A 17,539-nucleotide genomic window follows, 5' to 3' on the forward strand; every position below is an offset into this window, starting at 1 on the left:
GACTCCGAAAATTTTGACCACCTGGGGTCTCATATTTTAATAACCATGCTTCAGCTAATAGAGTAATAAATTTGGAAGAATTATGTATAGATTGTGTGAATATCTCCTCAAGTCACTGAGAAAACAGTACCTCAACATGACCAAAAATGCATGGGACATAAAGGGGATACCTGGAGTCCTTCAATTCAAACAATGTTATAGTCGCCTTCATGTTTAATTTAGAGAGATTTTACTGTACTCGTGTTAAAAATTATATCAAACCAGTAAAGCCGACCACCATATTATAGAAGTAACTGCAGTCGCATATAATAAATGTCATTAAAGCAGCAGTACATAGGTAGTTGGTATGAGATCACAGCATTCTCAGTAACTTTAACATTTTACCGAAATAGCTCGCAAGGCAAGACAAGTTGAGAAAAAAAGATAACAGCTAAATGAGCTACATGCTACATACGGCAGTTCTTGCAGTAGAAATGACATAAGAGCCAATAAAATTGCATACTCGGATGATAGTATACAGGGTCTTTTCAGTTTCTTCAAGACTTGCCAGTCGGTCACACAGTTAATGTTTTTAGTCTTCATTTTCCCAGTGCTGTTTTGGAACAGGCTTGGGGCAGTTACTAAGAAAAATTACAATTTAGAGCAGCATGAAACTGCATTTCTTTTTTGGAGCAATAAAAGCAGTGCTTTCATACCTGGCAGTATATCTGTAGAAGCTTATCAATTAAGTAACTGCAATATTTATTGTGGTCCTTCATAAATTTCAATATCTGTATGGTTCCTTTGATGATAGTAACTAATGCAAGATTAACTAAAGAGAAAGAAAAAAGAAGTAGAGGTGACAAATAATAGGTATTCGCCAAAGGAAAGTTTTCTCATAACATGGGCACTTCAAAAAAACTTAAAAGAGCCTTGGAATGCATTTGAAAAAAGTTCCTTTACAAGGTCTGATTTTTTTATTAAGCACAATATTAACTAAAACTAACAGACACTAATGCCAGGGAAAGTATAGAGGACATTATTTGTAGTAATTATGATACAAATGTGAAGAAAGTAACAGTGCATGAAAAGATACCTTGTGCCAATAGGGATCAAACCTGCAGCCTTCGACTTGCACGTCCTATGCTCTACCATTTGAGCTGCAGTGGCGGTCATCCCACCGTCGACTTCATTGGGTATATTCGTGCATTTAAAGCTGGGAGCACCGATCAAAGGCATGGTGGCAAACATGGAATGCTTTTTCTGCCTGCTGTCGTCACGTAGCACAATATCTTTTGCGGCACTGGCAGTTGACATATAATGCTTCGCATACTACCTAAAGACAACTTCTGCTAGAACGAGACCCTCACTATGACACATGTGGATCTCAATAGCATTCAAAGCACAGCTGACTTAAGCTCCAACTGGTTCTGAACACAAGTTCTAGAATATGTCCTCACATCACCAGAAGAAAAAGACTCCTGTGCACCAACAAAACAAACACCCTGAATGATGCCAGTGGTGCGATCATATACAAATTCCAAATCCGGACGGAGGCGGTCTGTTCCATTGAGTCGCACACGATTGGCCACTTTGAGCCGTGACGAATGCTGTGACGTTCTATGTGACGTGGAACGAGGTGTCACGTGACTGTTTTTCTCCAGTTTTCGGAGGAAGGCGAAGGAACGGTCGGAGAGACCGTCCGAAAGGAACTGCATGGATTGAAATGGCTGCAAAGTGGCATGGATTGGATTGAAATGAAAGGGCTTCGCCACTTTTCGGCATCCGAGCACTTAGACAACATGGGGTTTTCCACTGTCACGGTTCTTCGTCTCGCCTGTGCAGCGGCGGTTCAGCGCGTCGCTGAGCACTTGCCACAGCCGCCGCCGGTCGGCGACCGTGACGCCGTGCTGCAGCTCGATGGCTTTTGCCGCGAGCTGTGGATGTTCGGTCATAAAGGCGAGCACCAGTGCGCACTGACCCTCGGAAACGCGGCTGAGCCACTGCTGCTGGTGGCTAGCGGTGCCGTTGCCCTCCGCCGTGACTGCGCTCGACTGAGCCAACGGCTTCGAAGATTGCGCCACAGAACACCTACCAGTTTGGTTGCGCCATTTGGTGGTGGAGATATGACAACAGTAACTGCTTTAAACTGGGTTGTACCTAGTGCCACCACTAACCATACCGCTACATTTAGCATTGTTTCAAAACAATAACAGTAAAAATATGTTTGAATTGTGCCGTACTGCTTCTTGAACGTTTAAAAACTAGTGCCAACACATTTTAATAGTGATCAATAATAGTTAAATACTTCTCAACATATTACTAACACATACCGCTACATTTAGCATTGTTTCAAAACAATAACAGTAAAAATATGTTTGGATTGTGCCGTACTGCTTCTTGAACGTTTAAAAACTAGTGCCAACACATTTTAATAGTGATCAATAATAGTTAAATACTTCTCAACATATTACTAACACTTTTTACTTTGCTCTACGGTCCCCAAGTCGGCGTCAAAATGATGACGCAGGCCTTCTTTTACCTCATTGGCTGTTTGCTTACCCTAGTCCTCGCGACCACTGCGGACTGCCCACTTTTTGACGTCACCGACAAAACGCCTCCGTCCGGATTTGGAATTTGTATATAATTGCACCACAGATGAAAGTCTCCTGACACCGGGTGACAGAGCCAGCCCAGTGTGTCGGGTATAATAGTTTCACAACATATGACTATGCACATGCTTTGCTGTCTAACAGGATAAGCATGAAGATATACAGCAGCTCTTAAATCTATGAACGCAGGTTCATGGATCTTAGGTGCATCTCCTGGGGGGGCAAGGGAGGCACTGGCCCCCCAGCCCTGGGAATAGCAAGGGGGACCATCAACTGTAGGCTTTTTGCGTTGCTGGCTGCTTAAGCAATGCTTTTGCACTCGAACATTGCAGAGAAAGCTACTGCTCAGCAGGGGCTCTAGAATGTTAGACCACTCTGTCAAGCCTTTGCTAGGGTTTGCTTGACCTGAAATTTGCATCACAGGTGACGCAGGTGCAGGCGGGAACCAAATAGAATACGCTTTAATGACCAATCGCGAAATGTTCCTGCCTTAAAAAAAATCATTATCTTTCTTAGAAAAAGAATTGAGTTGTGGCTGCTATCTGTCTTGGCCGCTATGAGTGAACAAGGGCACAAAAGTGTTTTTGAAAGGGCCTGATTTGGGAGAACTAAGAATTGATTGTACTTTACTCTCCAATTTACCAGCCACGTCGAACTTATATTATGACAGGTTGAAACAATCGTGGTGGCTTGCAACAATGCGATAGATAAGGCAGTCGACTCGAGCACAGGGGGAAGCCCAGCTTTGAGGCTTGCCCTGCGACTTGATCGACCTTAGCAGGAAGATAATCCACCATTTTCTGGACTAAGATGACTGCCCACCTGCAAAGGGTCTACTCTGTTTGTAATCATGCTTATTTCTCCATATCCGCAAATCGTTCACAGAGAGGTGTACATGCACAAAAACGGCTCAACATGGTTATATTACAACTGAAAATACTTATTAACGGCACATGAATTCATGCCGCCAACTGCAATAAAAGCCGCCGCCAGACTGATCGCTGGGAATCCTTCTTGAATTACGCTCCGAAAGAGACAATGTCTGTCCCTGCGCCTTTCATTCGTTCACTCCACCTCTTTCTTCATAACAACCTCGTCGCTCACTCCCCAGCAGTGCACCCAGCGCGCCTTCTTTCAGACGCGCACTCGCTACCGCGATTGTGACAAAGATTTTGCAGCAACCGCATTATAGCCAGTCTCTCCTCTTGAAGAACTACGGTACACAATAAGTGGTATTGCATATATATATATATATATATATATATATATATATATATATATATATATATATATATATATATACACACACACACACACACATGGGGTTCTATGGGAGGCTGAATGGGAGCCAAAAAAACCACATTGTAACCGGTTCTGCACTTTAAGTGGTTACATTATAAGTTGTCTACACTGTATACAGTGAGAGCAAACGGTGATGCCGAAAAAACTTCACCACAGTAATGCACTGTTTATTGTGCACACGTAATTCTAACACAACCCTTTTTCCCAGGTTTGTGACATTGCGTATCGAGCAGGTGATTTTACGAAACACAAACTTTTTTCGCCATTATGGAAGAATCATCTGAGTGAGGCGGTGCGCAAAAGAAGAATAACAAACGGGAAAGTAACGCGGACAAGGTGCAAACTATCAACTCAGAATTTATGGAAAAAATTAACATGTGTGTGTTCAAGTGAATACGTGCTAGAAAGATATGATCAAACAAAGATCAGTTTAAGGGCACTTCTGAGAAGTCCAAATTCGTGACAAGTAACGTAACCGAGGGCTTTGCTACACAAGAATTACTTGCTTCATGAATGGGATACACTTCTGCAATTTCACGCGCTACCCTATACTTTATCCGGGAATACAATGCCGTGTCAGCAGTTAAGCAAGTGCGAATCAGAGAGAGAAATGAAAGAAGTGAGAAAAAAATTAGAGAGCTGGAAAGAGCAATCGAGGCGAAGATATAAAGAAAAAGAACAGAAAAAAATGGAAATACCGAAAAACAAAGACAGGACGAAAGATACAAAGAAGGCTGCCCAAGTCCGCATTTTCCTCAGGCTTGGCATCAGCATGCCTGCAATGTTGATTTTTTTTTTCCTTGTTGCAGCATAGGGACACTGCAAAAGCCACAATTTTCATAATTTCCAACTTTGTTCACAATGTGAACGCTTCTCAAGACCGGTGTGTTTCAATCTGAAGTGTCCTTTGCTTCAATACCTTGTTACGTACCAACAATGCGATTGTGGGTGGTGACCACGGCTTTCTGAAAGTTCGCACAGATTTCAGCTGTCGGTGAATGTCGTTTTCCTACCTTTGCATTGCACATTTGCATGCTTCACGCTTGGTGCGCTCCGAGGAATAACTGAATTAACTGGGTTGCGTCCAAATTTCACCCAATAAGTGAGAGTTATGGTGCCATAAACAATATATACACTGGCCAGGCCAGATATTTATCCAATTTTCCGAACTAACGTACGTTGAATTAAGAAGCTTTTGCTGTACTAGCAGACTCTTACAGCTAAAAATTAGCACACGGTTTATCTTCCAAGATTTCTTCAAAATACTTATTCAGCTACATAATTTGTTTGGAAAGCAAAAACTTAAGGCTTTAAGGCAATTGTGATGTAAGACATATTCCGTAGTCATCCTACTTACAATGTTGAACTCAGATTCTAGTTTGCAAATGGAATGGCAAGTCTAAAAAGGGCCTAAATGTGGCAAGCCACAGGAAAGGGTTCAGCTAACTTTTCTCGTTATAATTGGCATAGGGGGAATCAAAGCAATGACAACAACACTAAATTTACAATTCATGTAAATGATACCAGCTTATCTTTTGTGAAAAAATTAAATACAAACTTGACAACAAGAGCTAATACGACCCAAATTGGTATAATTTCTGTGACAGAAGACTATATAAATATTACCATGCCAAAACTCGGGTGGTTTGTGTCGTCGTGAATTGAATTGTGTAGTGCCAAATAGTACTCGGATGGCAAACACACATACAGCAGAAACTACCAACTAAGGGTTTAGTGAGCACGGTAATAACGTGCACTCACATGTGTTCCCTATTATGTAGTCTACCCGATCCCTCTGGTATGTGGCGATATATATATCAGACAAACTGGAAGGCACTCGAATGTGGCATTACGAAATCCCCACGAAAAACGGGAACGTAATGACCGATCATCAAACAGAAAAATGGCAGCGCACAACACAAAGCATCATTACAAGCTACTGTTTTATAAATCTTTCGATAATACAATTTTATGAAGTCATTGCTCAACTCTTTTGAACGATGTTTTCACGAACAACTTCCCGAACTACAGATATTACTCTACCGACGAAGTGAGGACAAGGTTCGCATTCCTCAACTCGATTGTTCAATCGTGAGTATGTATGTATGTATGTATGTATGTATGTATGTATGTATGTATGTATGTGTGTGTATGTGTGTATGTATGTGTGTATGTATGTGTGTGTATATATATATATATATATATATATATATATATATATATATATATATACACGCACACACGTACACACACATAGACAGAGGAAGAAAACTTTGTCCCCCCCACCCCAACTCGCGAAGAAGTTGGTACGCCACTGTCGTGGGCACAAACAAACAGAGGCAGGCATTACTACAGAAGTATGCAGTGAAATGTGTCCTGTAATGACGACACTCAAGGACTGAAGTGACTCCCAATATGCTCAATATGACGTTAGTGACAAAACCCAAATTAATTACTGCCACTTTCACCTAAACGTAGCCTGAACACAAACCTTTTTCGTGGTTGCTCTCAAGCTTTCTTTTACCAGCAAGTGGCGCATGTAGCCATTGGCACAAATGGTTCACCTGTAACACCCCCTAGCTGGTCTCAGCAAGAGACTGTGCAGAAATTATCTGCTGTGTTCACAAAAAAATCTGATTTCAAATGGCAATTACTAACCACTATACAATAAAAAAAAGTGCAAGAAATATTTACTAGTGTGAATTCAGCTCACCAGCAACAGCTGGTATGAGAGTATAGCAGTCAGGTGTGCTGCAGATATGCAACTTTACGATATACTACTCTAAACTGCCAATCACCAATAATTTACACAATAAAAACCAAATGGCATTACTGTACAGTACACACCTGTTTGGCACTGCTGGCATCCTTCAAATATCCTTCAGCCTTGAGCACTTCCTCATCACAAGTGACATCTTCTGAAGATGAAGCTTGCGCCGTCCTGATTACATCTTGGAGGTGAAGCATCCAACGATCCACCATCTGTGATGTAAGGGCCACCCAACAAAAAGGGAAGCAAGATGGAGCATGAGAACAAAAATGAAGTCAAACGCTCAGTTCTGCAAATACAGCATAAAAAAATTTTCCACTGTCACCTGTTGTGTTGAACTCAACAGGAATCCTTGCTGCAGTCTGAATGCCTGGCTATTGCTGTGCTTTTTAGGCGAGACATTACGGTGCAGAAGTTCAGATATCTATAAAGAACAAAAAAAATTTAGAGACAAGACGGTAAGACCAAAGCACAAGAGTATAATAAATGCAGGTTTTTAACTATTACATGCTAAAATAGGAAGTATCACATCCAGCAGTCTACACATGTTACTTGACAGAAAAAAAAGTTTTTTTAGTCTATAGCCTAGGGCAATAAAATTTTTGCTTTATACATAGGTTTTTATGCTGATTTCAAATATGTAAACAACTTCATGATATGATGCATACTTTTCATTTTGTACCATGACTACATAAAATAGAACACTTCTCCGACACACTAAAGTTTTATTGTTATGAACCATTATTGGCTCATATTGTTTTGGTTTAACTGCAGAATGCAAATAACTAACAAGTAGAAGTGTGCAATGTGCAAACATTCAAAATTTTGAATACATTTTGAATAGTGTTTGCTATTCTATTCGATTTCTACTGAAATTTTACTATTCAAACTATTTGAACTTCCTAACAAAAATACAGTCAACATCCAATTGAAAGTGACCCCTTCAGATTTTCAGTATGCTTGATCTTATCACTAGTATATTGCAGCAAAGCTACGTTTCGAAGTCCGTTATGGTCTAACCTCCCTAAGATTACAGTTGTCAAACTCAAAGCGGCTTCTTCAAATTTATAATATGCTTTACTATAGCAAAACAACAAAGCTGCTTTTCAGGCTCCGTTGCAGTCAAACTTGGTTAACGTCCGATTGACAATGGCTCCTTCAGATTTTTAACATGCTTTACGCCATCACACCTTCGTATTGAAACAAAGATGCCTTTAGAGCTCCGCTATGGTCCTAAATGTAGTGCAAAAGTGACTGGAAAAAACATTGATTCCAACATGAAAGATATAAGATGTGGCAGAAGCGGGGGCCCAATTAATGCTGTTTTGGACCTGAAATTCTAGCAGGAAATCTAAAAAACCGAAGGCTGCAGATTTTTTGGCATCCAAAATTTTAGATGTGGTTATTATCGACGTTTATGAGGCAGATTTGGAACTTGAATTCAAGCTTGAATTCACCAATTATACTCAACCGGCTATCACCACTGGTTAAAAAGTTAATTGTGCTATTTTTAAAAATTACTGCTGTAATTATTGTTTGTATGCATCTGAAGATGCCTTCTGCCAGGAAAGGCAACGTCGCAAGTAGCACGTAGATACCTCCTTTCTGTGATTTTTTAAAGAATATTGGACACATTTCTTGATTGATTGATATGTGGGGTTTAACGTCCCAAAACCACTATATGATTATGAGAGACGCCGTAGTGGAGGGCTCCGGAAATTTCGACCACCTGGGGTTCTTTAACGTGCACCCAAATCTGAGCACACGGGCCTACAAGATTTCCGCCTCCATCGGAAATGCAGCCACCGCAGCCGGGATTTGAACCCGCGACCTGCGGGTCAGCAGCCGAGTACCTTAGCCACTAGACCACCGCGGCGGGGCGACACATTTCTTGAAACACACTGCATAGTACATACACATTGCAATTATAAGAAACATGTCTAGTATGCACGTTAGCCCATTTTAGCTTCACTAGCTTCCCCGTTTGCACAATAAGAAAGGAGCAAGCACCGAAGAGCATTAAGAGTCTTTTACTTTGTTTGTTTGTAGTTTGACACAGTAAAATTTTATTCCTCGTGCACTTTTAGAAAACAAAACCATATCAACTCACACCAAATTACCGTTTCAGAAATGAAAAGTTGGTCAGTTCGATGTCAATCCATACCTACCAAGTTCAAGGATTCTGTCTCCGAGAGATTCCCGCAATGGAAAGGGGGAGATGGCGCTGATTTATTTTTCCCCCTTCTTTTTTTTTTTTGCACAAAAAAAAACATCACTAAAAAAATGGGGATCGGGAGGGGGGGGGGGGGGTCAGTAAATATCGGCATTGTGCCGTCTCATACCGACTCGGTTTGGCTGAACACCTGGGGGTAGGGTTTTCCAATTTCAGTAAAAAGTGCAAGTATCAAAACGGAACAAACATACCTATCGAAATTTTCGATATCAAAACAACTAGTAAAATCTATTTCTGTCAAAATAACTCGCATATGTCTTCTTGGGACACACGCGAACGGACCGGACAAGGCAGCCGGTTGCGCCGGAAAAGCAGAGATCAAAGCTTCACTTAAGGCTGACTGAAAACTTAACGCCTAAATATAGTTGAAGTCTCAGATCAACCGGAAAAACGTTACTTATTCTTTGGAAAGGAACGCCAAGATGGTTTTAGCATTTTTACATCTTTATCGCCTCTACCGCTGCATTAGCCGCATCCGCAACCGCGATTTCGCGTGCGGGGGTTGCGGAAACCGGTAGTTTAGTTTTGAATTCACGTTCACTGGCTGCGCAAGTACATTCAAAACCATGCTGTTTTTTGCTGTGATCGCATCTGCCGCAATTTTGTTCACCCTGTTTGTGGAACGCAACGTCGCTTCAACTGGTTGAGCATTGAAGGTGCGTGCACTTTCAAAGTTCTGTAACGTTGTCGCCACACATGATCGTGTCAAGAGCAACCCCGGTTTTGTCCACAGCGATTGTGGCAAACGATAACCGCAGTTCTGACAGTGTGTGCGCTGGTCGCACGTGTCCTTCCGAAGCTTCGAGCACGCTGCTCTCGGCCTTCGTTTCACGGTTTCGGCACTAAAGTTCGTAAGACCCACCACAATGAGAAAAAGAGCTTGGAACATCCGAATTTTGGCCCAATGGACATAGTGGAACTTGGCTGAGGAATTTCGCGAATTCGTATATCTGTTGGTTTCGCATCATTGAGATTCTACTGCATGTTTATATGAATGCCTCCTAAATTCATTCCCAATAAGATGCGATGGGTTCACAAAAAACATGGATTGAATTGCGCTGCATTTTTGTCAATGCAGCCAGATCACGCAGCACAGAAATTTCAATATCTGGGAGATTTTCCCGACAACCGTACAAACGTAAGAACTGGTCGAAATATGGGAGACTTGGCAGGTATGCGGATCTACCACATAAGGAAGGCCGCAATGTCGATTGGGAATGCTCAGAAAATTCAAGAATTTTCAAGGATGGTAAAAAATTCCAGGACTTCCAAGGGCCTTGAAAATGCATTTTCAAATACAAGGGTCTTCAAGGACATGTATGCACCCTGAACATAACTTCCCCCAAGTATAAAATTAATAAGTTAATTAACCAGTCTTTATTACAGTCCAATCTCATTAATTCGAACACGCTTAATTCGAACTTCCGGTTAATTCGAACTCACGATGAGGTCCCGTCAAAGCTATGTGTATTTCAATGGGTGAAAACGCCCGGTTTTCGAACGCGCAAGCACTTTCGATGGTTAATTTGAACATGCTGCACTCCGAAAATGCTCTCAGCACCCCGCCCGATTCCGCGGCGGCACCTCCGACACCTCAACGCTGAGCACGAAGAAAAAAGAAAGAAAAGGCTGCGGTGGAATGTTTGCTCTCTCTCAAATGCTGATTTGCGACGCGCCTGTGCACGCTTCTTCCTTTTCCACCCCTGCCACGTAAAGACTCTTCTCCTTCCAACACCACGTGCAAAGAGAGAGAGAGATAAAAAAAGCTGTCGCGGAGTGTGGTTCTCTTTCATGTGCCGGTGCCACGCTTCTCCTTTCCCGTCCCTTCCACGTAACCCTTCTCCTTGCAAGGACGCGCGCAAAGAGAGCAAGAAAAGAAAAGAAAAACTGCCATCGAGTGTTGGTTTATCTCAAATGCCGATCTGCTTCTCTCCGCGTGAAGACGCTCCTCCTTTCTTGTCACGTGCTGGCCAAGCTGCGGCTTTGATCGCCGCTTCTACGCTGCAGAGCGTAGAAGCGGCGATGGAGTCGTCGTTGTCGTTTTCGTGTGTGGGCTCTGGACATTGTCACGCACAACTGCTCTTGCCAGGGGAATGCTGAAGCCGAAGTAGACATGCTTTGCAAGCTGCGTGTGAAATTGACTCGCTGCAAGGCAAATGTGTGCAGACGCGCATCACCAATTACTTCAATTAATGACGGATGTCCTGTGATTTGTGAATAAATGTAAGTCTTCTGAAACTTCCCCCTTGTGTGTTAGCTCAATGCACGTGTGCCACTGCATGAGGAGCCCTCCGTTTACTTAGCTTTCATTAATTTGAACTTCTTTTAATTCGTATTGTAGTAAACCGTATTGTAGTAAACACCCAGTACAAGTACTTTATAAATCATTACTGTAGTAAGCAGTAAAAATTGATTAGTTTAGAATCATGTCTGATAGGAATGCTTTCAAAATGAACACCATAACATCAACATCTACTGTACCTTCTTCCAGGCAGTCTCGGTGCGTTCAGGTGCAATTTTCATCGCCAGGGTGATGTCAACAACTGGACAAGGCATGTACCTAAGGGTGAAGTTCCTACGGGAAGACAAATTATAGTAGAAATTGACTGGCACTTATTATCATTGTCAATGTGAACAGCTTACGAATTCTAAATAGTAGGCACAAAGATGACGACAAATGAAAAGGGAGACACGCTCACACACAGGGTACCACTTCCAACAATGCCTAGCTATTCACTCTCCCAAGGGTGATACATCACAGCAAAAACCATCCACTAACAATGTTTGCCAAAGTCAATGCTTAAAGCATCGTCGCTGATTGTCTCTTAAATGCGCTTATCTCTACCTCCATTCCATTTTAACAAAAAGATTGTCAATGTGCTGGCTTGGCCAGAGGATATCCTTGAAAAAGTTTTTTTCAGCATCATGGATAATGTGAATAAGATATAAGGATACACTTGATTGGACATGGGCATTCTTAAGGGTGTTCTATTCCAGCAGATGAGGCATTCATGTGTGGCGTAGTGGCTGAACTATTGGGCTTCGGTACTGAAAAAGCAGGGTTTCAATTCTTGTTGCAACATTCTGGACGATTTTCTTATGTTCATTTTTGTTTTATCTGGTGTACAAATGTGCTATACCGATGTCTCTCACATGTATTCATGCGCGGATGATGTCATATGATGTCATATATATATATTTTTTTTCCTGTTGAACATTGTACCCTATCTTGTTACTTGTCCCCCCCTTAAGTAATGCCTTCGGGCCTTTAAGGGCGAAATAAATGAAATTAAATGAAATATCGGAGGTTAGTTTGTCTCCCAACCTGGAACTCATTGTGTAAGCTAAAATGATATTAGCATTTAAAAGTGAGAATACTATTAAACTCATTAAACCATCTTCTATATAGTGCAATGTTTGAAACGAGACAGGGAGGCTTTCAGGCCTATGCATAATACATGCAATTCAAGATCCAACTAAATGGCCTCCATAATACTGGACGAAATGCAATCAAAACGCAGACTAATAGCAAGGTGCAAGTGACAGCTGCTTATAGTAACCATATCGCGAGAAACGGGCAATGAGACATCGGGTTTTCTTTTCCAGAGTATTGTGCAATATATTTAGAATAAAAGCAAACTTATGCTGTCCTGCCTCCAATATATATCAATATCTGGGGTTTTACATGCTGAAACAATGATATGTGATTATGGGATACACCATAGCAGAGGGCTCCAGAAATTGCGGTGTTCTATGGCGAAAGCTGTTATGAGATCAAAACTCGGGTCACACGCTGCCGTAGTTGTCCGCCGCCGCCACCACGAATGTCCGTAACCACATCTCACGAAATTAGAAAAAAAATTGGGGGACCCTTAAGCTTCACCTTTAAGAGTTGGAACCCGATAGCGAAATCCCTTTCCTAGTGCGCCCTTCAACCGCTAAGTACATACTTACTAATATGTCTTGTTATGTACACACACACACACACATACAACGCACACAGTAGATTGTACCAGCACGAACGCACAAATGGTACATACAGGTTTTTGATCTAAAGCAATAGTTGCATGGCCTCCAAGCCGCACGCTCGCCATCTCGGAGGCCATAAAGAGTCTCACAATGCCGCACACATGGCAGCACATTATTCACTGTTTGCTGTTTGCTTGATCAATGCCTCTAGAAAGGCATGACATGTTTTCCGCTATAGGGACATAGTTGTCTATTTTTAAAGCTGTTTGAAAGTTCCTGTGTGCTTTTAGCGGCGATGGCTACACTATCCACGCCTTTTTCGACGTAGTTTGAGGTCTCCCAAATCTGCCTACAAATTTGCCAAATGGGCTCGTTTTCGTCATAACACCTGTCGAACAAAATGCGCTAAAGGGGCCCTGAAACACTTTTTCAAGTAACCATGGAACGAATTCACTAGAAGAGCTTATTGCCTCACGACTTCAATGCCGCAAAAATTTTAAAAATCCGTCCAGTGCGAATGGAGTTACAAAGGTTTGTCGCATGCTGCAATTGCATTCTCACTTCTCTCATCTCGACGAAATTGCTTGAAGCTAAGCATGGAGGGGTAAAAGAGGCAAAAAAACTACGTCCCCCGCGCCTCGTAACCTTGAGCACTTTTTTCTTTTTTTTTTTTTCTTCGAATGCACGGCTTTTTCTGTGTGATCACGCACGCATGCGTGGACAAGTAGCAGCCTCTTGCGACGATCTCTGTAACAAGCTTTCTCGCTCACGGACGATTTTTCGCTCACAACCAATGGTGCCGACGCTGACGGTGGAATTTCTGCGACACGAGCTCTCTAACGCTATCACGTTATAACCTAGTACCAATGACACAGTGGGGCTCAAACCCAGGTCCGCTGGGTGTCAGCTCAGTATTCTACCACTGAGCCACACCAGTGCTTGGGACTTCTTGGCAAACTTGCCTTAGGCAGGCTTGATGTCAGGAAAGCAATCGTATTAATACAGCTAATACAGCGAAAGAACAACCAGTCGTCGCACATTGCGAATAGTGTGAGTGGGTCATCCAATGCTTCAACCCATTACAAAAGCTTGTTCTTGTTCACCTATTAACTGTGGTGCATACCCACTTAAGGCACGATTCCTCATCGTCGTCAGCCACTGCATGAACAATGGGCACAAAATTCCTTTCAAGTGCTTAGCGGATTCAACGCTTCTCAGAAGAATGACGAAAAATAGCATAGCGAATGCCAGCCTACTACACAAAAATTTTTATTATTAATGCCATAGTGGGTATCAAGCAGGTGTGCTTGCAGCAGTTACCCACTGAGTGTTTATAAAAGGCTCTGAAAGGCCACTCTTCTAGCTTTCACTCTGACTGTGCAGCGCCTTCAGTGCGGGCCTGGTGTTTTTTTTTTTTTTTTTTTTTTAATGTGCACTGACATCACACAGTACATGAGAGTTAACTATTTTGCCTCCACCACAACTTCCAATATGAAAATAGTTACACTAACTTTCACAAAGACATCTAAAGCTAGAAAATCATGGCCAACATGTACATCGCAAATTGGTGTGAAGTTTTAAATATATATATATATATAAAAAATGCAGATAACTGCACAAGTCTTTGTACATATTATGCTTTTTAAGGCCCTAAAACAATGATACAGGCTAAGAAGAAATTCTGGGTTAATTTTAAAATGTCAGGGCATTACAACATACAATATAAGCACACAAACCCTTTAAAATTTCAACCAATAAATGTGATGCTATCGAGGTCTTATGATATGGAGCAATTTTTGGAGCAGCGAAATTTTCATTTTGGAGCACTTTGGAGCAGCAAATTTTCTAAATGTTTATATTGGAGCACTTTAGAGAATCAAAATTTTCATTTTGGAGCACTTCGGAGCAGCAAAATATTCCATTATAGAGCCCTTTGGAGTAGCGAAATTTTCTATATTGGAGCAATCTAGAGCAAGTAACTTCACATCCTGAAGGAGAAGCAAGTTAAATTTACCTTCATGGATATGAATAATTATTTTGGGGCTCTTGTTAAGAGCTAGAAATATTTCTATTTATTGCGAACCTCACCTCATGGAGGCAGACATCTTAGGAGCACTCACTATTACAGTTGATGATGCAAAAATAATGGCATCATGTGAGCATTCTGGAAGAACTTGTTCAGTGATTATTTTTGCAGCAAGTAAACAATAAAAAACAAAATAGTGGTTGAATAAAGTTGTACTTCATGAAATAACGTTCGAAATACATCTATGTGGTTATCAACAGATGTGGTAGACTAACGCTGATACAATGCTAGACTTGTAGAGTCCCAACTGAATTTCTCTAAAATGACTTCAAGGATAAAGAAAGGTCCTTTTTCTTCACAACCGATTATATTGCTGGATCTAACATGACATTTCGTTTTTATTACAATAGCAATCATATGGACATTTTCAACTGTTTTTTGTAAACACCAGGGGTGCAGGCAGAATTTGGGGGGGAACGGGGCACCTTAATTTGAAGGAGGGGGCTGAGCAGGCAAATGGTCATTTTGCACTATATATGCTATGGCGAAAAAAATTTCAGCAGGGGGGGGGGGGGGACGTTCCCGATCTGCCTTCACCCCTGCCTATGCCCCTGGTCGTTGCCGTCATGTTTTTTACACGAGGATGCAATGACATCATCCCGCTTGTCAGGCCTGCCATTGATTGGTACTCAAGCAGAGAGGAACGCGCCGCCGATCTTCAAGGAGCAAGAAGGAACTAAGAAGGCAGGGGGCGTGGGGAGGTCATGTGTGATCGCTGGGGTGCGAGCTATTTCGACAGGCATTACAGACAGCTTCGTATACTTATCTACCTTGTACTCTCCATGCGAACAGACTGTGCGAAAAGTGCTTCGCTTTCTGCAGCGGCCATATAGGGGTAGGCACTGAGCCTTGAACGCAAGGCGGCCATACCATCACCATGCCATTTTGAAGGTCCATTCATACGTGCTGATTGTGCCATACACTTATTCAGAACATCACAGTGCGTGTCTGACGACACTGTTGTTTTTGGCCACAGTTTCTATCTTACGTTGGCTACAAGCTCCCGTTCATGCTTACATGTACAGGGACATAACACGCAGTATGACCACATGTTAGGTATCATTACATCTCTGTTAACATATTTCTGAAGAAAACGGCAGCTGGAGCAACGTTGGCTGGAGCAGCCAGCTGGGCGCCCTAGACAAGTCTGATTCCATCTGACAATGCATCGGCGTGCAAGAACTAGCTGTTCTGGGGGTCTCTAGCCATTGGAGTCACTGTATGAACCCCGCACGTCCTGCAAGTTTTCTATGCGTGCGGCGAGTGCGCCGACCTTCGAAATGCAACCCTGCTGCTAGTGTTCCTCGCGGATGACGTCAAGCCTTATTATTTTGTATAGCAATAGAATTTATTAGTATCGCATTCATTGCGAAGAGCTTAAGCGAAACTAACAAATTGTATCTTTTGGACCTGATATTGCATAACTCAAGAGAATGCTAGTTAAAGGAACAATGGCCGCTCCAGTTACCAAAGCAGTTTTTATGCTGTCAGTTATCTAAATGCGAAGCAGAGGTTAGTTGCACAAAAAGCTTACGAGCAGTCTCATTATGCCTTGATATATAGAGCCTGCCAGCAACTGCGCCCTTCAACCGACACAGCCCCCCCCCCCCCCCCCTAAAAAAACACACAGAAAAAAAAAGAAGCAATGAAAGTGATGCCGTGATGTTGAAATTTTTTTAACCGTCACCTATTGACCCTGGAAAGTGAGGGGCGGACATAACATGGCGTAGCCGCTTCACAGTGGGCCTTCCGACAGAGCCGCCAGCAATGGCCCCACTACTGAAAGCTGCGCATATTAAAATTGCAATTGTAGCTGCTCCGACCAGGAGGCATGCTTTTATTAATGAAATGACGTTTAAAAAAAAGCAAGTCAAAATTTTGAATCCAGACCCTAGCAATCTCGAGTTCGATAGGACATGGGTCTTTTGGGGCTTTAAGCACAACAGCGATTACAAATCCGGATGAGCTGATGGAAGGAGTTACGATAAAGCTCTTCTGAATGAAGATCTATGAATAAATTATATTAACGGAAAGTGTCACCATGTTACCATCGTTCACGTGTTCAGTGGTTGCGAAGCACCGAAAATAAATTGCGATTTTCAGAAATACACGACAGACATTTTGGTAGCATGCATGCAGTTATTAGTGAAAATTGATTTAATTATGTGCCACACAACTCTTCAAATGAGCTACCAGCAGCGTTCCTGGAACAGACCACATCTGCTGATAAATCTGCAGAACAGTTTGACGCTACCGATTGGACTAGACGTCGGAAGCCCTTGCGGAGAGCGCATTTTGCCGTTAAGTGGACTTGCACAGCAGAAGTTGCGTCGGCATCAAACATAGATCTTTGGATTACTTAAAACGCATGTGCGAGCGGAATAATTGTAAATACATTATTGTAACATTGGTGGCCCCGAGAACGAGATGCACATGTTTTTACGCGCCAGAGTGGCTATTGCTGGTGATAGACGCTCCCAAATCTGACTTTGGCGCAGTTTGACACAATTTCCTTTGATATTATCAGGATGACGCAGTAAATCTGATTTGGCACACTTTGGCACAGTTGGCGCAGAAGTGGGGTCACT

The 17,539-nt window shown here is 42.2% G+C and overlaps 1 protein-coding gene across 4 annotated transcripts in view; it reads right to left on the reverse strand.

Moving 5' to 3' along the window:
• Positions 1 to 17,539, reverse strand: part of LRR (capping protein regulator and myosin 1 linker 1 leucine rich repeat protein) — a 203,523-nt gene that overhangs the window by 113,996 nt on the left and 71,988 nt on the right. For all 4 annotated transcript variants that reach the window (XM_037427323.2, XM_037427322.2, XM_037427321.2 and 1 more), the window contains 3 exons: positions 11,378 to 11,471; positions 6,989 to 7,087; positions 6,741 to 6,875 (listed from right to left, as the gene is read on the reverse strand). In XM_037427323.2, the coding sequence (XP_037283220.2) occupies positions 6,741 to 6,875; positions 6,989 to 7,087; positions 11,378 to 11,471 (328 nt within the window). The remainder of the gene's footprint in view (positions 1 to 6,740; positions 6,876 to 6,988; positions 7,088 to 11,377; positions 11,472 to 17,539) is intronic.

This window comes from Rhipicephalus microplus, chromosome X, assembly GCF_043290135.1.
Source record: "Rhipicephalus microplus isolate Deutch F79 chromosome X, USDA_Rmic, whole genome shotgun sequence".
NCBI classification, from domain to species: Eukaryota; Metazoa; Arthropoda; class Arachnida; order Ixodida; family Ixodidae; genus Rhipicephalus; species Rhipicephalus microplus.